At 44.4% G+C, this 22,656-nt stretch overlaps 1 protein-coding gene across 1 annotated transcript in view; it reads left to right on the forward strand.

Moving 5' to 3' along the window:
• The window catches only part of CLCN1 (chloride voltage-gated channel 1), a 33,371-nt gene extending 13,050 nt beyond the window's left edge, over positions 1 to 20,321 (forward strand). Inside the window, exons 8-23 of the mRNA XM_027841284.1 lie at positions 1,922 to 2,047; positions 2,380 to 2,464; positions 2,681 to 2,782; positions 3,222 to 3,306; positions 3,565 to 3,714; positions 4,624 to 4,693; positions 4,897 to 5,007; positions 6,212 to 6,425; positions 7,445 to 7,578; positions 8,843 to 9,090; positions 9,622 to 9,724; positions 9,983 to 10,062; positions 10,270 to 10,308; positions 18,588 to 18,692; positions 18,905 to 18,991; positions 19,616 to 20,321. Coding sequence (XP_027697085.1) covers positions 1,922 to 2,047; positions 2,380 to 2,464; positions 2,681 to 2,782; positions 3,222 to 3,306; positions 3,565 to 3,714; positions 4,624 to 4,693; positions 4,897 to 5,007; positions 6,212 to 6,425; positions 7,445 to 7,578; positions 8,843 to 9,090; positions 9,622 to 9,724; positions 9,983 to 10,062; positions 10,270 to 10,308; positions 18,588 to 18,692; positions 18,905 to 18,991; positions 19,616 to 19,987 — 2,111 coding nt within the window. The 3' untranslated portion in view covers positions 19,988 to 20,321. The remainder of the gene's footprint in view (positions 1 to 1,921; positions 2,048 to 2,379; positions 2,465 to 2,680; positions 2,783 to 3,221; positions 3,307 to 3,564; positions 3,715 to 4,623; positions 4,694 to 4,896; positions 5,008 to 6,211; positions 6,426 to 7,444; positions 7,579 to 8,842; positions 9,091 to 9,621; positions 9,725 to 9,982; positions 10,063 to 10,269; positions 10,309 to 18,587; positions 18,693 to 18,904; positions 18,992 to 19,615) is intronic.
• The last annotated feature ends 2,335 nt before the right edge of the window (positions 20,322 to 22,656 follow it).

Consider the following 22,656-nt stretch of genomic DNA (forward strand, 5'->3'; position numbering starts at 1 on the left):
CAATAGATTTTTAAGGCTGGACAGACCTTATAGAGATATCCCTCTCCTCTTGCAGATGAGGAAAAGGAGACTTAGAGAGGGAAACTTGAGCAAAGAGTAATTCTCCCACAATCACAGAGATAAGTAAACAGTAGAGCCAGGATTTGATCTTGTGTCACATTCCAATGACTCAAATTCCAATGCTCTTTCCACCAGATTACTTTGTTAAAATCCTATTATGTTACTAGAGAAGGGGTAACACATGAAGACTCTGTCCTCTTCACAAAAATTATTTATTAGCTAGCCGTCACCTGTCAAAGCCAGGTAGGCTGAGGAAAACTTGATGAGATGGGAAGAAGTGGGCAGGGGGAGAAAAGAGGAATGAGCAGTTAAAAGGTAACTAGTTGTTGCTTGAAGGAGCTAAGCCAAGTATGGGCCTTGGGGAGTTGCTACCTGGGCACTGGTTTACACTATAGGGGGTGAAAAGCAGGATGTTTGGTAGTTCCCATTTCTGAAGTGCTTTGGAGTTTACCAAGTATACTATAACGTCTTCCTCTTTCAGACTTTACCTTCTGAATCACAAGTTTTTCTAGGGCTAGCCATGTTTCCCACCCATCCTGTTTGTCTAGGGTCTCAGTTCACAATTTTGATAAAGATGAAGTCAAAAAGAAAAACCAATACTAAGAAGGCCTCTTTGGTGTCTCTATTATGAGTTTGCTCTCAATTCATCTCATCAAGGACCAGCATCTTTCTTCATCTTTCCCATTTATAGATTAAAAAAAAAAATCATGTCATAGCTTCTGTAAATTGCATCTTATGCCAGCATCATCAGCTTCTCTTACATTTTCCCTACCAACCCTTGTGTTTTGTTTGTTTTTTGTTCCTGTCTCCACTCTTGCTAGTATTCCTAACCTGGGATTAGATAACTAACTTTTGTCCTGTGAGCCCCACCTTTCTTTGGCACAGGCATGGGCTTGTCTGTGGTATTCACCTCTCCCATACTCCTTTGACCCTGACTTCCCTGCCAAAGAGCTTTTTCAGCTAATTCTTGAAATGTTTTTTTTCCTTTCCTCTCCTCTTCTTCCCTCTCCACCCCTCTTTTCTTCTCTCTGTCCCTCTCTTACTCTCCCTTTCCCTCCCCTCCCCTCTTCCCTTGCCTGTTCTCCTTTTCATTCCTCTCATCTCCTCTCCATCTCCTTTATTCAAAATCTGAAACTTTCACTATCTGGTCACCTTCAATAAAACCACCTTAATGTTTATATAAAAAAAGAAGAGTCTTCCTAATCATTTCATGAGTCTCGTGCCTAGTGGCTGTTTTTAGCAGAATCCCCATAACTCTGGAACTCTGACTTTATAATTCTGTTCAGGGGATGTGTGCATCTCAAAGAACTTTACCACTTCACTGGAGAATTTATCTAGCTGTTTCTGTCAGACCAACATGGTTGGGGGAAGGAGGTAGACTGGTTAAGAAAATTCTCATTCTCTCACAAGCACCATTTCTTCCTTCCTCACCACTCCCACTGCATTCAGGAGCATAAGTAGGACATTATTGTGAGAAATAGTAGGAAAAATGTAACTGAATCAGGGGGAAAGTATTGGATGCCTCTAAATGAGTGAGCGGCCCCCAGTACCTAAGTGTGGTCATGGCCACACGGTATACATGACTTTCTATCCTTCCTGAGTATTGAAAGATGGGGTCCACAGCTGCTGTTACCCCCATATTCCACTCACACCAGTCCTCCATTTTGAGTAGTACCATGGCTGTGATTTGTAGAATTTCAGCATGGCTTGGCATAGAACTAGGAACCCTAGGGTTGCTAGAAGCTGCTGCTCCCTCCTCTCCATCAATATCCATATTTACATCAGAAAATCCTTGGGCTCTGGGTAGAGATTGTCAGATCGTTTTTGTCCTGGGCTGACTCTGGACCCCATGACTCAATAGGAGTGCTATTTAGCATTGAAGTTACTTCCACCTATTTTGCTGTCCGGAATTACTGGCGAGGATTCTTTGCAGCTACATTCAGTGCCTTTGTCTTCCGTGTCCTGGCAGTGTGGAACAAAGATGCTGGTAATAGGCATGAAGGGAGGGTGGAAGGTCTATGGGGTTAGTATATAGAACATGGATGCTGACAATGGGTGGGCAGTCGGGAGTCTTGTGTGGTGTATGTGTGGGACAAATATGTTGGTAATGATAGGGGGAAAGAACAAAGAACTCATAAATTTGGGAGATAAGGGCATAGTGAAAGGTGATGAGAAGGGGAGATGAGGGTCTGTAAATTACAGTATGAAGGAGGCATAAAGGAATTAGGAAGTGCCTGCACTGACACTGACCTTGACACTGACTATCATCCTGTCTCTTCAGTTTTTGTATCATCTCTCCCTCTCCTTGTTCCCCTACAGTTACCATCACAGCCCTGTTCAGAACCAACTTCCGAATGGATTTTCCCTTTGACCTACAAGAGCTTCCTGCCTTTGCCATCATTGGGTCAGTGTGGCTAATTGGGGGAGGGAGTAAGGAGGGAGATGGTGAGGGCATAAACTGAGAAAGAGGCAGGTCAGCACAGGAGGAGGGTAGGGCCCTGGTGGGGAGGGCCTTGAAAGGGAAGTCTGATTCCTCTTCCCTTTGGAGGTTGGGGCAATATTATAATCCTTTGATCCTTTTAGTCAGGTTTCATCTACCTAATTTCATGTCTCCTCCCAGGATCTGCTGTGGGTTCTTGGGTGCTGTGTTTGTCTATCTGCATCGACAGGTTATGCTAGGAGTCCGAAGGCATAAGGCTCTCAGCCAGTTCCTTGCTAAGCAGTGAGTCACTGCTCTCTAAAGACCCACCTTCTAACCATGCTCATTTTCTGCCCCCCCTTACCCCCCACTAAAAGCCACTCCTTCACTGTCTCTGGAGAGCATTATACACCTCCACAGCTTGACTTGGATTTCTATCCAAGAAGGAACTTGATATTTCAGGGTTGAGGGAGGGAAGGGGGAGGGAGGAGGGAGGAGGGGCAGAACTAAGAGACATTTCTGTCTTCCCCAGCCCAGTTCCTGTATAACCTCTGTCCCTTTTGAATGCAGTCATTATGGGGAGGAGAGAAACTCTTTGGTCAGGGAATTGTGACTGCAGGCCATCTCCATTTGTAACCCAGACCCTTCCAACTCAAATTCTATGATTTGGGGTAAAGTGGAGGAATGGGTTCTTGGGAGGGGGCTGGGTTGGGGGCAAGTGTCAGTTCTGTTTCCCTTGCAGCCGCCTGCTGTACCCAGGGATTGTCACTCTCATCATTGCCTCATTTACCTTCCCCCCAGGGATGGGCCAGTTCATGGCTGGAGAGGTCAGCTATGGGGAAACTGGGGAAGGGCCTCTAAAGCCAGCCAAGCATTTGCTCAGGATTAGGGGCTCAGGCTATAGCTATTCCTTTTCCCAGGGGGTTCCTGGACACTCATTCCAGTCACTGCCCAAGGGAAGAGTCTTACCTTGATCCTGAGTAAGAGTGGGTTAGCTCCCTGGGAGGAGGAGGTGGTTTTGCAGAGAAAGGGGCTAATTTTTTGGAGACCCCCTCCCCCATATAACTCTCCTCCTTCATCAATAGCTTATGCCCCGAGAAGCCATCAGTTCTTTGTTTGACAATCAAACGTGGGTGAAACATGCAGGTGACCCCCAGAGCCTGGGCCGCTCAGCTGTTTGGATCCATCCCCAGGTCAGCGTCATCATAGTCATCTTCTTCTTCTTTATCATGAAGGTATCATTCCTTTGCTCTTTCAACCCTCCCGATCACCCAACCCTCCAGTCACACCCAGTCTGGAACCCCAGAAATATGGGGTAGGGGCAGGATGAAGGACGGTAGTTCAATCTGATTCTCCCACCTTCCAGAAAGGACAGAATGTCACAAGAGTAAGGGCTTTTGCTGCGCTTTAAAGAGTAAGCCATTTTCAAGGGAAATGCATGTCTTGTGAGCGCACTATGAAGTAGTTTGCTGCTCAGCAAATGACCATATCAAATCTAAGTTGGTTGTATGATCATTCACAAAGTCATTCAGATTGTTCATACCCTAGAGTTAAGAGCTTGTCTCGTGAAGTATAGAGCAGGTCTGGATAAAGGTAGACCCAAAGGCTTCAAGCAGCTTTTCTGTAATGAACATTCTGGGTTTAAGGGACACTTAAGGACTGAAGTTAGTCTTGGGGCTTTGGGGAAGGGAAAGGAACTCTGGTCCTCTTATGCCTTCTCCCAGTCCTGTTCCTAATTGACTGTGGGAAATATAGTCACTTTAACTAAGAAATATGATTAAATATTGGGAATAACCTCCTGATGGGCAAGATGGGGATGGGTCAGGAAAGGAAGGCTGAGGAATAGAGGAAAGTACAGAATTAGGGAGCAGACACTTGAGGAGTCCCTAAATCTATAACTCTTTTTCCCTGCTCCCCCCTCCCCAATCACCTAACTATAAGGATTGGAGGTAGGAATATGAATATATTAATTTCCTGAGAATTTAGACAGTAATTGTGACTACTAAGAATGGAAACTTATTTGGCGGCAGAGGAGGGGGGTGGGTAAAGGGGGAAACTGCCCAACTGGACCCAGGGAAAAGACTGTCTCAGCACTGGGGGAGGGAGCCACCTTCTCCCTGCTCTGATATCTTTGTCTGACCCAGTTCTGGATGTCCATTGTGGCCACTACTATGCCCATCCCCTGTGGGGGCTTCATGCCTGTGTTTGTGCTGGGTGAGTCCTTAAAGGGTTGCAGGAGACTGGGGTTCTGGGAGAGTGATGGAAAACTTGGTTTGGGGGTTCTGGGAGTAGGCTTGAGCTTTTGGGCTCTGAGGAGGGGTTGGCTTGATTCTGGGAATCTAGGGGTAGGGGTTTTGGGGCTCCTAGAAGGATTCTAATGCTGTGCACCTCAATTACCTTCTCCATCTCTCACCCAGGGGCAGCATTTGGGCGACTGGTGGGAGAAATCATGGCCATGTTCTTCCCTGATGGGATCCTATTTGATGGGATCATCTATAAAATTCTTCCTGGGGGCTATGCAGTAATTGGTGAGACTATTCGCTTTCTCTTTCCTACCCTGCTTTCCCCACCTCCACCTCCACACGCAGTCAAGTACTCTAAACTAAACCCAAGGGCTGTGTCATTAGCAATTAGACGCCTCCACTCTCCTCATCCAGGAACTATTATTGAACAATAATTCTCCAGCTCCTCATACTTGGGGATTGTGTCCTAATAAGGGAGACATTCTCCACATGTCTCCTTTGTTCTTTTAACCCAGTGTCTTTACTGTCATTGGTGAGAATTTTTCCAAAGTCCCCCTATACCATCTTTGGTGAGATTTTCCTAAATAACTTAATCCTCTAAACCAGGAGGACACATTTTTACCAGTGGGATCTCTTCTCCTTCTCCTCTCCCCCTCTTCCCCCATCTAAACCTAGACCCCTGGAGTCAAGAGACCAGAATTCAAGTCTGGGCTCTGCTATTTACTAACTGTGATCATACCAATCATAGATTTGGGGCTGGAAAGGACCTTGGACGTCATCCAGTCCAACCCCCTCATTTTTGCACATGTGTAACCCAAAGCCAGAAGAGGTTAAGTGACTCACAAAGGCAGGAAAAGCTGAGCTGGGACTTGAATCCTGGCCTTCTGACTCTAAATTAAATACTCTTTTCACTATTCCAGGCTAGCATCAATTAAATTTTCTGGGCTTCAGTTTCCTCATATGTAAAATGGAGGGGAGGAGGAGAAGTGGATTACACTAAATAATTACCAGTTTTCATAGTCCATGATACTGAAAATTCCCATTTGCTAAAAATTCTCTGCTTCATCAAGGCCATGCAATTTCCATAGCTATAATGCCCACTTTCCAAAATGCCTAAGGTCAGGCCTTCCTCAGGAACACAGATACTAGGCACTGTGACCTTCACAGTAGCCATGTTCATCCCTCTTTTGCCCCTTCTTATGTCCCTCCCTGGTGTAGTCCCTCATAAGCCCCTGCCATGTCTGCAATGATGACTCTTAATGTCTTCCTTCTTCCCCGCATAATTCCCTCTCATAATTTTCTACTTCTGTGCCCCTGCATGTCTTCTTTAGTGTCCTATACTTGCAGTATACTCTTCATATTCTCCAGGTGACCTATTTTATATCTTCCCTTACTGAGGAGGAGGGGCAGAAGGGAGAATTGATGCCATGTTCTTCCTAGAGTTGGGCAGCATTGACCAGCATGGTACAACTCTATGTTTCTAATCCAGGGGCAGCGGCACTTACTGGTGCAGTGTCTCACACGGTTTCCACAGCAGTAATCTGCTTTGAGCTGACTGGCCAAATTGCCCACATCCTGCCCATGATGGTGGCTGTGATCCTTGCCAACATGGTAGCCCAAAGCCTACAGCCTTCACTCTATGACAGCATCATCCAGGTCAAGAAGCTGCCATATTTGCCTGATCTAGGCTGGAACCAGCTCAGGTCAGGAAGAATAACTAAGTGGGGGGAGACGTACTGGAAGAGGGGGAAACGGAGGGTAGGCAAAGAATCCTTCCTGTCCAGTCAATCTTAGTCAGAACTAGATTGAGTCTGATACAGAGAAAGGGATTTCATTATCATTGGGAAAATGGAATACTGTGGGATTCAGAGGCAGAAGAGAATATAGGCAGTCCTGGTACTCTGCACAGGAGATTCCCAAGAGTGGTTTTATCAGGACTTTAGGGTTGCCATGAATAATTGAGAAGGGTGGCAGCTTCACTGTTTTATGAAAACTAGAGTTTACTAGGAAGGTGGTAGGTCTGTATATGGTGGTGGAGAAAAATGCATAGCAGTAGTCAGTAGAGGGAGCTTGGGGGAGAGACTAGTTGATGCTTGAAAGTACAGAGTGACTGTGGGGACCCTGATGTTTGGTCCAAAGTCTGCATTATCATTGTGATGCATAGGGAAGCTAGCTCAGTATCTATTTGTTGCTGTTCAGTCATTTTATCTATGTCTGACTCTCCATGACCCCATTTGGGGTTTTCTTGGCAAAGATACTGGAGTGGTTTGCCATTTCCTTCTCCAGCTCATTGACAGATGAGGCAAACAGGGTTAAGTGACTTGTCCAGGGTCACACAGCTAGTGTCTGAGGCCAGATTTGGATTCAGGTCTTCCTGATTCCAGGTCCACTGCACCACCTAGCTGCCCCCAGTATTTATTAATTAGTCTTGGTCTTTGGCTCGTGTTGCTCCAGAACCCACATACGCATGTACCAGACTTAGGGAAGTAAATAGTGGTGAGAGCTGTGGTCAGATATACCCTAATGCTATTTCTCCATACTTGCTGAGGTGATTGCTGGTTTTCTCACTCAAGAGAAGGGTACCCAGGTCTTAAACTCTTATGATGGTAAAGCCCTTTGGAGGAGGGGGAGAGATAACATTAGGAGAGGTATCTGATAGACTGGATATGGGAACTTGACAGATGGGGCCAGAGCTCCCTCATTATGCCTTCTTCTTCAACAGCAAATACACAATCTTCGTTGAGGACATTATGGTTCGTGAGGTGAAGTTTGTTTCAGCCTCCTGCACTTACCGGGACTTGCAAGCCTTGCTTCAGACCACGACCGTCAAGACCTTACCATTAGTAGACTCCACAGGTCAGTGGAAAAGGAAAGAGGTATATTCCTAAAGGAAGAACTGGCCTGGGAGGATGCACTCAGAGAACACTTGTTATAATGGAAGAGACATAGCCTTTTCTCCTTATGGATGTCCTCAATTGACAAGGAGGAGAATTCTACAAATTTAGGGAGAAAAGTCTAAAGCTGGGATATAAACACAAGAAGACGATACCAAGACAGGCAGTGTTACGCTGTGGAAAGTTTGCTGGATTTCACCTCAGAGTGCCTATGTTCATGCCAATCTCAGCTCTGCCATTGGCTACCTGTATGACATTGGGCAAGGCATTTAAGATCTTTGGGACCAAGTTCCTTATTTGTAAAATGAGGGGGTTGGACTAGATCACGTCTGAGGTCTTTTCTAGCCCTAGAGCCATGATTCTAGAATTCTAAGATATGTATATTTGCGTAGTTCTGCTGTCTTCTCAAAGTCTGAATTCATCACAATTATCTTCTAGTAGGTTTCATTGTTTGGTGACTTCACATTTGTCTTGCTGATAGACCCAATCTTATTATTTTTTAAAAATAAATTTTATATTTTATTCTTTATGTCACCAGAATTTCTCCCAGGATCTTTCCTTCTTCCCAGAGAGCCATCCATATAACAAAAATCCTTTTTTTAATTAAAAAAAAAATCAGCAAACTCAATCAATACATCAAAAAAAGTCTGCAAATATATCCCATGTACCACACCTGTGGACTTCCCTCCTCTGCAAAGGAATGGAGAAATGTCTTCTCATATCTGTTCTTTGGGGGCTATGCTTGTTCTGTGTAATTTTACAACATTCATTTTGGATTTTTTTGTGGTTGTTCTTTCTGTTGACATTGTTGTAGTCGTTGTATATATTGTGTATAGACCATGGACACCAACTTTCAAAGTTGCTGGTTTTGGTGGGGCAAAAGCCCCTTGGGCCTTTATAAGGGAGGATGCATTTGGGGGGAGTGGTATTGTCCCTTAGGACAAATGAAATGAGGGTGAAATGAAAATTGAGGCCCAGAGAGGTGCTCAGCTGATAGAGGCATGATTCCAGGACTTTCTGGTCTATCCAAATCAGGTGCCTTTTCCACTATGGTATGCACTAGAGTTGGATGGGATCAATCAGAAAAATTATTGGAGCTGGTTTTCTCCTTTAGAGGGAACATAACTTGGCTTACAAGAGCACCTCAGTTGCTGGGCTTCCTTTGCCTTTAACATAACATTGCTGGACTTACGGAGGGCCCCCTGGTGATCATGGCTCTCCCCTAGACTCGATGATCTTGCTGGGCTCAGTGGAGCGATCCGAGCTGCAGTCCCTACTTCAGCGTCACCTGAGCCCTGAGCGGAGATTGCGGGAAGCCCAAGAGATGGCAAGGAAGTTGGCAGAACTGCCCTTCAATGGGCAGGTGAAGCAGGCAGGTCAGGAACTCCCCAGGAACACTTCAGCACGGGGCCGGCCACAGTCCTTTGCCTTTGTGGATGAGGAGGAGGAGGAGGACATCCCTGGAAGGACAGAGGTGACCTAACTAGAGAGGCATGGCGGAGGGGAGGGAGGAATAGGGAGATGGTGACAAAGTGAAATCAATCTGCAGGGCCAAAGAAATAGGATTGTTTTTTCCCCTTTCTGTTCTGGGGGTGAGGGGACATGGCAACCAGAGAAAGGGTGATTGGAGAGTAGAGGGGGGAAGGAGAGGAGAGGAGAGGAGAGAGAGAGAGAGAGAGAGAGAGAGAGAGAGAGAGAGAGAGAGAGAAAGGTCCAAGAGTGGGGCTCAAGACTCATAAGGGTTCTCTAGAACTAGGGCCTGGAACACAGGTATTTCTGAGACTTAACATTCATCAGAAGATTAGATTGTACATGGTGACAAGAGATATGAGTGCAGAGGGATACAAGAAAGACAGAGGAAATATGTGGGGCCTAGGTAAGCATCGATTGGTTAGGATCCATCTAGGATGTGTGTGTGTGTGTGTGTGTGTGTGTGTGTGTGTGTGTGTGCACAGTGCAGGTGCACATGTCTCCTTGCTGGAACTAACTTTGCTGTATCTTACAGTTGCCTCCTTCTCCTCACCCTTTAACTGCTGCTTTGTCCCCTGAGGAGCCCAATGGGCCTTTGCCCCACCATAAGGTGCAATCAGAAGCACAGGATGCTACCGGTAAGAAACAGCTATCTCTTAACTCTGTCTTCCTGTAGCTACCCCCAGTCTCTTTCCTCTGCCCCAATGGGAATGGAGTCTTCCTGTGTGTGGCTATCAGGGAGTATGTCTCAGTTGAGAAAATGGAGGGAGTGATTTTAAGAGAAGGCCATCTGCAAGCATTGTCTGGAAGGACCCTAACTAATCAGAGTGGGGAGGGGGAAGCTCCAGGAAGAGTCATTCCCTCCTGCTCTGGCCCACACGACTCCTTCTATTAAGGCCAAAGGTTTCCCATCCTACGGTCTCTGCTTCGCTGCTTACTGGGAAATGGCTTTCACACCAAGAAGAAGACCCTACAGGTAAGGGAAATCTCTGAGGGACATTCTGGGAAAGGATCTCAGGGATAAGGATAGCTCCACAGAAGGGATGGTGCACTTAGGGCGAGTGGTATTGTTCCTTAGGAAGAAGGGTGCTGTGACCTTGAAGTGGGGACAGATGACACTTATGTTGGCTAGGTGGCACTCTGGGGTTAGAGGGGACAGTAACCTCAAATTTGACTCTTCCAGGATCCCATCAACTTGGTGGACAACATGCCACCTGAGGAGGTAAGTGTGGGATGTGGGTGTCAATTGGATAAGGAGGGATGTGGGGAGTAATAGTTTGTGAGCGATAAGGAGTAAGGCAGGAACCATCATGGTTAAGTTAAGGAAAGTCCTGGGAATCAGGAGATTTGTGTTTTGGGTTCTACTGTCACTGAGTGACATTAGCCATCTCACCTCCCTGTGACTTGATTTTCTTTTATTTAAAACAAAGGTAGTAACGTCTGCCTTGTTACGGGGCCACGGGATATCCTTCTGATGATATCAAATGCCCAGAGAGACCTCTCGAGTCCAGGACTAATTTCCTACTTTGTTCTCTTTTGAGAGCCTCAGGGCTTGGCTGGCCAACTGCCATGGTCCACTGCCACCCAAACTCTCTCTGGTGACTCATCCCTCAAGTAGTCCTTGGGGAATGATTTTCAGGAATGCTATCACTACAGTTTTAAAAAAAAGAAACACTTTACACATGGATACACACACACACACACACACACACACACACACACACAGAGTAATGAAAGTGTGTTATTCTTCACCCAAATTTCAAGAGGGACCTCCTCTTGCACTTCTCAGGGTTTATTGTATGGCTCAAAGGGGATAATAGATGTGAAAGGTCTTTCTTTGAAAATTTAAAATTCTATGTAGGATGGGGGTGGGGGAATAGGGGAGCAGGAGAGATAGGCAAGATTCCATTGGCATAGGGCTGGGGAGTTGTCTGAAAGGAACAAAGATGTGTAGATGCATTGTTTGTAAAGGCAGGACTCCCATGGCACACATCATTGGATCATAGATTTAGGCCTTAGAAGTCACCAAGTCCAATCCCCTTATTCTTTCTTTTCTTTTCTTTTTTTTTTAGATAAGCAAATAGCTTTTTTATTGCTGAGAGAATTAGAATTGGGACTCCAAGCATGACCTAACTGCTTTTCCTCACAAAATAGTATTAAAGTATCTATATATGCCCTATTCCCATGATTAAATTAGCATAGAACCTTCCCTTTCTTCCCCCTACCCTTCCCATGGCATTGAGGAACTCATCCTGGCCAGATGAGAGGAAAGAGGCTGCTCCATCATTTCCAGATGGGATACCTGTGAAGGGGAGGGGACTGATCTGGGGGAGACATGGATAAGTACTCTTTGTGGTACAGGGGAAGATTGTGAAATGTAAAGAGGACTCCCTTGTACTGGCTTCTTTTCTCTTCTGGAGACATGGAGGCCTGGCCAAAGAAACCCTTCCCCTTTAATGAGTCAATTCACTCATTTTACAAATGAGGCAACTGAGGCCTAAAGAGGTCAAGTGACTTACTCATGGCCACACAGCTAATAGGTATTTGAGGCAAGATTCAAACCCAGGTCTTTCTTATTCTAAGTCCACTCCAAGGGAACCATGCTTCTCTGACCTTGAGGTGATATTGGGATTGTAGCAGGGAAGGTACAGAGGCCATATATAGTTAGTTATGCAAGAGCCTACAGTCTAAAGGTCACCATTATGTACAAGTACCACCAGCTCCACCTATATAGAAACCTAGGGACAGGCAGAGTCTCAGTCTTAATATATGAAATAAACTGTGAAACTGGAAGAAAGGGTAGAGTTTTGTTAATCAATCGGGGTCTTTTGGGGGTGGGCAGGTGGAACCTTGCCTAGATAAAATAGATAAAATCCTATAGAATTGTAACCAATGTAGACCTTACCTAGACCCAAATGGTGCCAGACTGTAGGTGCTAATAACTTAAACACCAAATGAGCTGTGTTTAAACTAAAGCTTGTTGGAGGTGAGGAGAACCTGAATGACAAAATCTCAGCTTTAGGAGGGTCCATAAAGGCTGTCTAGTCCAAACCTTCAACAAAAATCTTTTCTACAATATAGTTAGCCCTCCAGCCTTTAAGATTTCTAGTGAGGTAAAACCCATCTCCCCCTATGGCAGCCCATTCCTCTAGTCTAAATTTGACTTTCTACCCATCTTTCTATGGGCCCTTCTCATCCTGTGTGTCCAAGAAAAACAGGCTTAGTCTTTCTTACAGGTGAAATCCATTAAAAAACTGAAAAACAGCTACCACATTCTCCCTAAGTTTCTCTTCTCTGGGCTAAAAATACCCAGTTCTTTCAACCAACCCTCATATGGCATGAAATCCTGGTCACCTTCCTCTTGACGGTCTCTAGCTTATTAGTATCCTTCAACTAACATAACTAATGCATGCAAAGTACTTTGTAAAACTTAAAGAGTTATATCAATGTTAGTTATTATTATTCTTGAGGTAATTAAGTACAGTGGGTAAGAAAGTTGGACCCATGAATCAGGAAGACCTGGGTTTAAAAACCTGCCTCAGACATTTACTAGCTATGTGAGCCTGGGTAAGTCATTTTACCACTCTTAGGCTCAGTTTTTTCATCTGCAAAATAGGGATAATAATAGCACCTACCTCCCTAAATTATTGGGAGGGTCAAATGAGTTAATAGATATAAAGAGCTTTATAAACTAAAATACTATGTAAATGAGAGTTATTATCATTATTAGCATTAGCTTCCTAAAACGGGGTGCACAAATTGAACACAATACTATAGGTGTATCTTGATTAGGGCAGAGTATAATGAGACCATGACTTTGCCAGCCGTTAACACTATGCCTCTTTTAATGAAGTAGTAATGAGTGCAGATAAGCAGAAACTGAGATGGACAAATGACCTGCCATAATGGCTAACCAAGGAGGTGGACAATTGTGACATGTCAGCAAACAACCGCAGAATCACAGGTTAATAATAACAATAATAATGCCTAGCATTTATACAGCACACTAAGGTTTACAAAGTGCTTTCCAAATGCCCTTTGTACTTCTCAATAACCTTGTGAGGATGTTAGACTTGGAAGGTACCTTGGAGATCATCTGGTCCAACTCCCTTATTTTATAGATGAAGAAAACTAGGCCTAGAGAGTTTGTGATTTTCCCAAGATCACATAGCTAGTAAGTGGCCTTCTGACTCCAAGTCTAGTATTTTTCCAGTATGTGAAAAGTTTGGGTAATTTGAATATAGACCAAAGCAGACTTGATGTTGCTTTGTCTCTTAGGGGGAAGACCCTAAAATGAAAGCCACTAGAATGCAATAGGATGCAATAAAAGACAGTAGCCAGTACAGTAGTCTTTTGCTCCTAGACATTCTATATAATGGGATCTTCTATTAGGGAATCACACACTTGGCATAAGACCAGATTCTTGTACATTATTCCTTGTACTTACAGCTAATTCAGTTAATTCAGATTCTATTTATAGCACTACACATTTGTAGGAGTATCATTTTTTGGGTAGCTGGGTCAAGAGATAGACAGGTGGGGTCAATGCCCCTGAGAAGGTCACAGCTCCCTTCTATTCTTCCATCTCACCTTATCCACCATCACCACTCTTTCTTGTCACTTAGCACAATTCATTCTTGAAATACTTGGAATGCTACTTCTAGTGGGAATAGGGCAGCTGCTACCCATGGCCCTACTTCAGGCCCTGTGCATGTTGCCGATGCCAGGCAACAAAAGCAAACACTATTTGCTTGAGCATAGCCTGAAATAGCTTCCAGGAAAGTAATTTTTTGAGTCCAGAGAAAACTCATGTGCCCCACCTACATATTAGTAATCTCATCTAGTAGTATGGTACTTAGCTCAATGATTATGCAATTGCCTAGCCCTGAGGTGACTGAAAATGTAAGAATGGCACCAAATACCAACTAGATCCCCAGGCCTTTTTGAAAATAGGGAAACTGACATCATGGAACTGACTGAAAAAGAATAGGACAGGAAAATATTTATTATGTCCTAAACTTTCACTGCTAGGCTTTTTTTTTTATAATGGCCATTTTTCAGTTCCAGTCAGAAAATTGTCACCATTTGTCTTACAGATTAATTTTTCTTACTTTGTCCTATCTTTCTCAAGCCTTGACTGACTGCACGCCGCAGATTGTTATAGCATGTGAAGGTTTACAAAGTGTTTTATGAACAAAAACCCTGTGAGATAGAAGGTGCAAATAATATTACCTCCACCTTAAAGATGAGGATGTTAAGTTGACTTGCCCAGATTAATACTAGCAAGTGTTGGAGCTGTGACTCAAATAATTTGTTGTGACTAAAGACTAGTGATATTTCCAGTTAGACCAGGCTGTTTTATTTTGTTGTGTTTTATTTAGTTCAGGAAGAGTTAAGATTGTGGGGAGCTGAAAAATCAGGCCAAGTAATAATAAAGGGGGACTTGAATTACCCGAACACAGCCTGGTAGAACACCTCACCAGGAGAGGATGTGAGCAGAGGCTTTTGGACAGAACAAATGATGGCTTATAGGGAGAAGTAGTCCTAGAATCCACTTATATTGGACTTGGTCCTGAATAGTGAACAAAAACTGGGGCAGGAGGTAACTGTGGGTGAGTGATAATAGCAAAATGGAATTCAACATCCTGGTGAGAGACAGAATGATTAAAAAAAAATCTATCATTTGGTTATTCAGTTTTAGGAAAAAAAAAAGGAACTATGACAAAATTTGGGAGATAGAAAAAATGGAAAAGGAGAGTTTAAACAGGTAGCCTATAGGAATTGTATCATTTAAAGACAGTTTCTTGGAAGCCCACATTAAACAGGTTTGAGGATCAAAATATCAAGTGTTTGGTTTGGGGGAGGGGTGAACCATGGATGACTAACAGGGGAAAAGACATTTTCCCCTAAAGAATAAACTCAAAGGAGAAGAATAGTTCCCTATTTGGATGGAGTGGCATGCCAATATGTGAATGGGTTCTAGAATTACCTCTCTATGAAGCCATCATCGGGCCCAAACTAGAAAAACAGCAGGCCCAAACATAAATGACGAACACTTTTCAAATGACTCAAAAAATCAATAAACAAACCCTTTGAGATAATATTTATAAAGTGCTCAGCAAAGTACCTGGCAGGTAGCAGCTGCTTAATAAATGCTCATTCCCCCCTCACCTTCCTCCCTTTGAATACCCCAAAGAGAAGTAGCCCAGTAGAGAGTGCAACAGCTCAATGATCATAATGCAGAAGGTTCACCAAGAGATGACAGAAGATAGGAGATAGAGAATGAATTCTTAACAGGCAAATTCTCCTCAAGACAATGTTAGGGAGATTCCCATTCTCAGAGTGGCTCTTGAAAGGGACCAGTCGAAGGGACTATCACAAGTAGTTGTAAATGCAAAAGGTATTCCTGACAAAATTAGCAAGCAAAGAGACAGGTAAATCACAAGGACCACAAGGATAACTTCCATTTAGGAATTTTGAAAGAATCCATTGTAAGTGACCAGGGATCAGTTCTGTAGCCAATCTTATTCCACATTTTCATAATTGATCAGGACAGCTAAGTATTCAGAGAACTCCAAGACTATAAGTAATGATGGCTAGCCTTTATATATCATTTTAAGGATTTAAAATTGCTTTACAAATATTATCTCATTTTATCTCCATGACAATGCTGGGAGGTAGGTGCTGTTGTTATCCCATTTTACAATTGAGGAAACTGAGGCAGGCAGAATTTAAGTGACGTGCCCAAGGTCACACAGCTAGGCAGGATTTGAGGATCTCCTGCCTCTAGAGCTTTATCCACTGAACCATCAAACTGAAGAGGGCATTAAGCTTCTTAAAGTAGTAGAAAAAAATTATAGATTCAGGATGTTAAAGCCAGAAGGGATCTTTGAGATCATGTAGTTCTATCTTCTTGGGCAGCTAGGTGCTACAGTGGATAAACTGCCAGGCCTGGAGTCAGGAAGAATCAGATTCCTGAGTACAAATACAGCCTCAGAAACTTATTAGCTGTGTGACCCTGGCCAAGTCACTTACTCCTGTTTGCCTCAGTTTCCTCATCTGTAAAATGAGCTGGCAAAGGAAATAGTAAACCACTCCAGTGTCTTTGCCAAGAAAACCCCAAATGGGGTCACAAAGAATTGAACATGACTGAACAACTTCCCAAAGTCATGCAGTTACCTAATGGAAGAGCAATGACTAAACACCAAGTCATCCGATTTGAATTCTCATGCTCTTTGTCCTATTCTGTGCTGCCTTGTCCTTAAATTTATAAGGTGCTGCTTAGTGCACCATCTTAAGGAATCATGGATGTTTTCTTGGGTGATCCCACTGTGGCACAAAATACATGGTGCACTACACAGGACGCTAGGCAATGGGTCCTTTGCGGCCTTCACACCCCTGGTGCCTATGCATACAATGCCTTGCCATAGAATTCAAGTTATAAATGTTTGGTGAACCTTGCATAGATGTTGAATTACCACCTGGAATCTCATGTGTACTTTTGGTTGTCACAACGCAAGACATACATAATAGAAGGGGCAGGGGTTGCCAAGGGGGACCCACTACCAGTCTAGAATTCTTCAATTGGAAAAGAAGACTTAGAGTGACACAGTACAAATCTTGTTAAATCATAAAGGAAACAGATAGGGTGCCGTTGTACTGGGGCATATTTTAGCATGGAATTTCCTTTAGTGCATGAGTTGAACTAGGTTGCCAGCTCTCAGATTCTGTGTTTCTAGGTGAACAAGGCCTTGCTTAACAAATCCTTACGTATACTAGATATTGGGGGCATCCCCAGAAGCTTGAATGAGGTTGTTTAGGGCAAACAATATGATATTTGATTTCACTCAGAGGATAGCAAACTTCAGGAGTTTCTTGCCCCTAACAGATAATACTGGCTGTGTGTTTGGTTTATGTGTATAATAATATACATGTGTGTGTGTTTGTATATATATATGTGTGTGTGTGTGTGTGTATGTATATATATGTGTATATGTATATATACAGATTTTATATTTATATTCATATATACACATTCTAATTTTCTTATACATGTGTACATACATATATGTAATATACATTCTATATTTTACATTATTATATGTTATATAGATAATAGATAATATATATTGTATAATATTGTATATTCCTATATATACATTCTAATTTTTCCTATACATATTGTCACATATATACATTCTATATTTATATATACATTCTAATTTTCTCGTATACATACATGTATGCAAGCACACACATAGATCCAGCCTACAATTTCATTTTTTTAGAGCGCTCCCTTTACCAATGTAGGTCAGCATCTGCTCTGTAACCTATAGTCTTAGAGAGTTTCCAGGTTCACTGAGAGGTTTAGTGACTTTTTCTAGGTTGTAGAGCCAGTACATGTCTGAGGTAAGCTTTAAACCCTGATGACTATGACTCAAAGATCAGAAGTATCCGCTCCTTCACACTGCCATGTTTCAAATAAATTCATAGGCAGACCCATAATGAATTATCTAACATAAGGAAGAAGCACAGTCTAACAGCTTTCTGATACACATACACATACATATGCTACTGTCAGAGATATAAGAACATGGGCTAGAATGAAGGGTGATCCAGTACGTCAGTCCTTACGGTTTTAAAGCTTGGTTCCTTGATTTCAGGGAGAAATCTTTGAGAGTCTCATGTTTATTTATTTATTTTCCTTCAGATTATAGATCTAGAATTAGAAAGGACCTTAAAGGTCATCTCATCCAAGTTCCTCATTTTGTAGATGAGGAAACTGAGAACCAAAAAAGTTTAGTGACTTTTCCAAGGTCACACAGATAGAAAATGGCAGAGACAGAATTCAAAATCAGGTCCTATGATTCCAAGATCATCACCATTTTTACTGCTTCACAATGACAAGGCAGGTTCTAGGGGTTGGAAGAGACTCTGGAGAGGCGGAAAGGAAGTAACCAAGTATGAGCTTTGTTCTGGAGTAATGGATGCAGTGGAGGGGGGAAGAGGGGAAGGGAAGAGAGAACCAGCATTCTATTAAATGCCTACTATGTGCCAGGCACTGTGCCAAACCCTTTATAAATATCTCATTTGAGCCATACAACAACCCTATGAAGTAGGTGCTATTATTATGCCCATTTTACAGTTGAGGAAGCTGAGGCAAATGGAGGCTTGACCAGAGTTACACAGCTAGTAAGTGTCTGAAGCTGTATTTGAACTCAGGTCTCCCTGACTCTGGGCCCAGTGTTCTATCCATGATCTACCTACCTGCTGCTCGGCAAGATAGGAAGGTGGTATTTTTCTTGAAGGGTCTCCATGTGCAGAAAGAGTGTAAGTAACAGTAGATTTGACGGTGATGGTTGTGTGAGATAGGAAGCTGCATACTGGGGCCAGGAAGGCTGTCTGTGCGGTAGATCAGGGAGCTCCATGGCAATCAGAGTTGGGTACAGTTGGCTGCTGTGATGACTCTCTGACATCCTATTCTCCTTCCTGGCCCTGCAGATTGAGGCTTGGGAGCAGGAGCAGCTGAACCAGCCTGTCTGCTTTGATTCCTGCTGCATAGACGCCTCTCCCTTCCAGCTAGTGGAGCGGACATCTCTGCACAAAGTTAAACCCTAACACCTCCCTTCTTTCTTTGGTTCCCAATGTGACTTCTCAGCCCTGGATGAAAATGGCAGAATTATTCATTTGGCGGGGGAGAGGGAGGGGGAGGTACAGGCAAACTGGGAAAGTAGTTATAGCTTTTGAGTCTTTGGTGGGAGGTGTAGAGGGCTGCCGTGGCATTGGCTTGACCCTAATTCTCTGATCCTTCCACCCAGACTCATACGCTGTTCTCACTACTTGGCCTCCATCTTGCCTATGTGACCAGCATGGGGAAGCTCCGGGGTGTACTGGCTTTGGAAGAGGTAATGGTGACATGTATCCCACCTCCTTCTGAATGGGATGGGGCACAGAATCTGGGTTGGGGGACATAAAGAACAGGATGCTGAGGACCGGTGAGGTGCCAATACTCTATCAAGTTCCTTTGGGCATATTTTTTTTCCCTTTTTTCCTCCCATACCTCCCCCAGGAGCTTAACCTCCTCCATTTCCAATGCTGAGATCAGGAGCCTTGATAGAGACTGTGGCTCCTGTTCTATGGCTGTGGTCTTGAAGTTTCTCACTGTAGAGATGCTCTGACGTATTCACAGGACAGTGGTTGGGGAGATGACTTAGGTCTCAGCTTCAGTCAAGGGGGAAGGGAGAGAGGGAATGATGAGGAGTGATGGGGAGGAGTGATGGGGAGGATTGATGTTAATGAGGGAAGGGGTAAAAGAGAAGATTGGAGGTACGGATTATTAGTTGGTTTGCCCCATTCCTCTCACCATCCATGATTTGCTCCTCTCCCTTGATTTCTGCCCTATTGGTCTTTACTTCACTGTTATTTTTTTTCTTTCTTTTTTTTTCCCATTTCCCTTTCCCTGTCACTGCTCTTCCATCCATCTGTTTTTCCATGTCCTTTTCCCTCTCTCATATCCTACCACTCTCTAGTTACAGAAAGCCATAGAAGGGCACACCAAGTCAGGAGTCCAGCTTCAACCCCCCCTTGCGAGTTTCCGGAATGCTACTACTACCCGAAAGACCCCAGAGGGGCCACCACCACCCTCTGATGGTTGGAGCCTTCCAGAAGACAGCACTGGGGGTGGTGATATAGAGGGCATGATGGTTCCAGCCTATCCTGAAACTCCAGAGTCACCCTACCCTGTCCCCCCTGCCTCCCCAGCCCCACCCCCTGCAGAGGGGGACCTAGAGGAGTTGGAGCTAGGGGGAACCTCCGGGCCAGAAGAAGACCTGGCTGACATTTTACAAGGCCCCAGCCTTCGCTCTACTGATGAAGAGGATGAGGATGAACTGACCCTTTGATACCTAACCTAGTAACCTCCCCATTTGTAATGGAGGGATACCCCTAAGGAAGGGCCCTGTGTTCTATCATGAAGGTATAATAGTCTTAAAGGAGGAGTCATAACCTGGTCAGGGAATAACCATGATCAGTGCCCCAGTCACCTTTGTCCCCACATGAGTCCTGACCCCAAGATCTTCATATCTTTCCCCCTCCCCACATCTGTCTGTGCTTCAGTTTCCTCGAGGCCAGACTGAGGGGGCCTGGAATGGTAGTGGTTCTTTCAAGCTCCCTGTTGAAGGATTAGAGAGAGGGGTCACCTTTGGGATCCTCCCAATAAACCTGCAAACTACAGAATTCCATCTGTTGTTAGTGCCTTCCTGATACCCACTTTTCTTTCCCCATTCTCTTTGCACTTGATCCCACCTGCCTCCCATTGGGATCCACGTAGGAATGGGGGTGTAGATGGTGCATTTTATGTGATGGGTTGGGCAAAGAAAGAGCATGGATCTTGGCAGAGGGTGCAGAGTGGGAGGGAATTAACTAGCTCTCAGGGGAGTAAGGGGAAAGGAGGAATAACACTAAGAAATTTACTGAGGCCCTCTAGTCAAGACTGTCCCTAGGGGAGTGCAGAGCAGACCACGCTGGGTGCCATCACTTTTTATTCAGATGAAATTTGGTTAAAATGAATGTCAAGGACAGACTTCAAGAAGAAAGACATGCCACAAAAGGGCTATATGTAGTGCAGGGGGATGTGTGCAGAAGGGGGGAGGAGGCTGTTGTTGCCAGGCAGCCAGCACCAGTCCCCCCAGTCATGTGCCCCAGCTTCATGGTTTTTGTTGTTGTTTTTAAGCACCAGCTGGTACAGCCACCACTTTCTCCCCCACCCACAGCCTGTTTGCAGCATCAGCCGCCTAGTCACCCCTAACATTTTCCTTGGGCAGAGAGCAGGACAGTCACCTCAGTTTGCCACATCCCAAAGATATCTTAGAGGAATCGTCCATTAGTTTTCCTTTATACTGGAAGCCACCCAGCCCAGCTGGGGAGCTACTGAATATTAGAGCTGGAGGGGAATTCAAAGACTTCCAGTCCAATTCCCTCCCACCCAAACCCGTTTTTTCAAATGAAAAAATGGAGAATCAAGAGGTTAAATGATTTGCCTAAAATCACACAGCCCTTCTTAATGTCTGGGATATCTACAGAAGTCACCCCAGACACCCTTGCTTCCAGCTCCTTCGCAGTTTGTCTAGTTGTTGCCCTTCCTCAGCTGGTGACTTCTCTCCGTCTCACCCCATCCTTGCCAAATAAGACACAGCCAGAGTCAAATATGAGACCACATCCTGTTTAGTGCCAGTGAACATGACCCCTGGCCCGCCCCCAACATAACTCCCTGTACCTCCCTAGTATAGAGAAGGGGCTGCAAAATGCAAAATGCAGTCCCCTCTCCCTAAGGGAGAGAGGGCTGAGGCAGGAATGGGGAAGGCAGAGGGTAGGATATCCACTCCTACCCCATGCCCATATATATATATATATACTTCAATACTGAAGTAAGTCTGAGTTTATATAATCTGTAATATCATATATATATATAATTCTCTCTTTGATATATGTCATAGAATCTCTCTTAGGGTTGGAGGGGTAGTCACGTTAAGAAAACATGCAAAGAAAAACTGGCCACAAAAGTGCGTGTTCCCCAGAGCTGGAAGACAGAAAGTGTAGGATGTGTATGTATATGGGGTAAGGTCCTTATTTCCTGCCCACCCCCAAACATGCCCAGGAAGACTCCCTCCTTCATGGAAGGATGAGGAGGAGGGATGGAGGTGAAGTGGTGAATGAAGGTGTAGGTTTTTCCTTGTTGAGTAAAGTGAATATTGATTAAAAATGCCCCACTCCCTCCCCATCATTAGCAAGAGCAATTTCATTCACAATATAAAAAAAAAAACAGCCCCCAGCTGCTGCAAAACGTGCTGTAAGATCTGGTCCCCCAAAGAAAAGCACCCCAGCACCCCACCCCAAACATCCTCCCTTCTGCACATGCCCCTCCCCCTACAAAAAGTCTATAATTAACCCCCTCATGCATTCCCCCCCCAGGCAAAATCAAGGGGCAGATCCTCCCCCAGTCTACCTCCCTATATCTCCTCTTTTATGATGGTGGTGGTGGTGGTGGTGGTGGTGCTTGTCAGAATGGCAGATACCTTTCCTGCCCTTTGGCCTGCAATGATCCCTTTCTAGCATCCCTGAGCAGGTAATCCTTTTTCTAGAGATGATCCTGCCAATTTGCCCTTATTTCGGAATTTCCCCCCAACATAGTTTTGCCAGAAGGAAGGCTTGAGCCTTCAGCCTCTTGATTTCCTTCCCAATGGCCTCTACTAGAAAGGAACTACAGGAAACGGACTTCACATAGAGTGGGCCTCTCCTTCCCTAGGGGACCCAAAGGATCATATATTCATAATGGACTCGGGGACAGAGATGTAGACTTGGTCCAGAACAAAAAGGGAATGATATATTTCTTGATGATAAACTGGGCAAGGAGAAACACTGGATCCTGGCTGGAGAGGAGGGATGGAAGACCAGTTTTCAGGAGAGTGAGAGCAGGGGAGGTTAGGGTGGGAGAGGAGGTGCATGGTACACTGAAGCACCTGGAAATGCACTCCTCCTGTTGATGCCTCAGTGAGTCTGATCACTCACACTC

The sequence above is a fragment of the Vombatus ursinus genome, unplaced genomic scaffold (assembly GCF_900497805.2).
Source record: "Vombatus ursinus unplaced genomic scaffold, bare-nosed wombat genome assembly UNPS02014858.1, whole genome shotgun sequence".
Classification (NCBI taxonomy): domain Eukaryota; kingdom Metazoa; phylum Chordata; class Mammalia; order Diprotodontia; family Vombatidae; genus Vombatus; species Vombatus ursinus.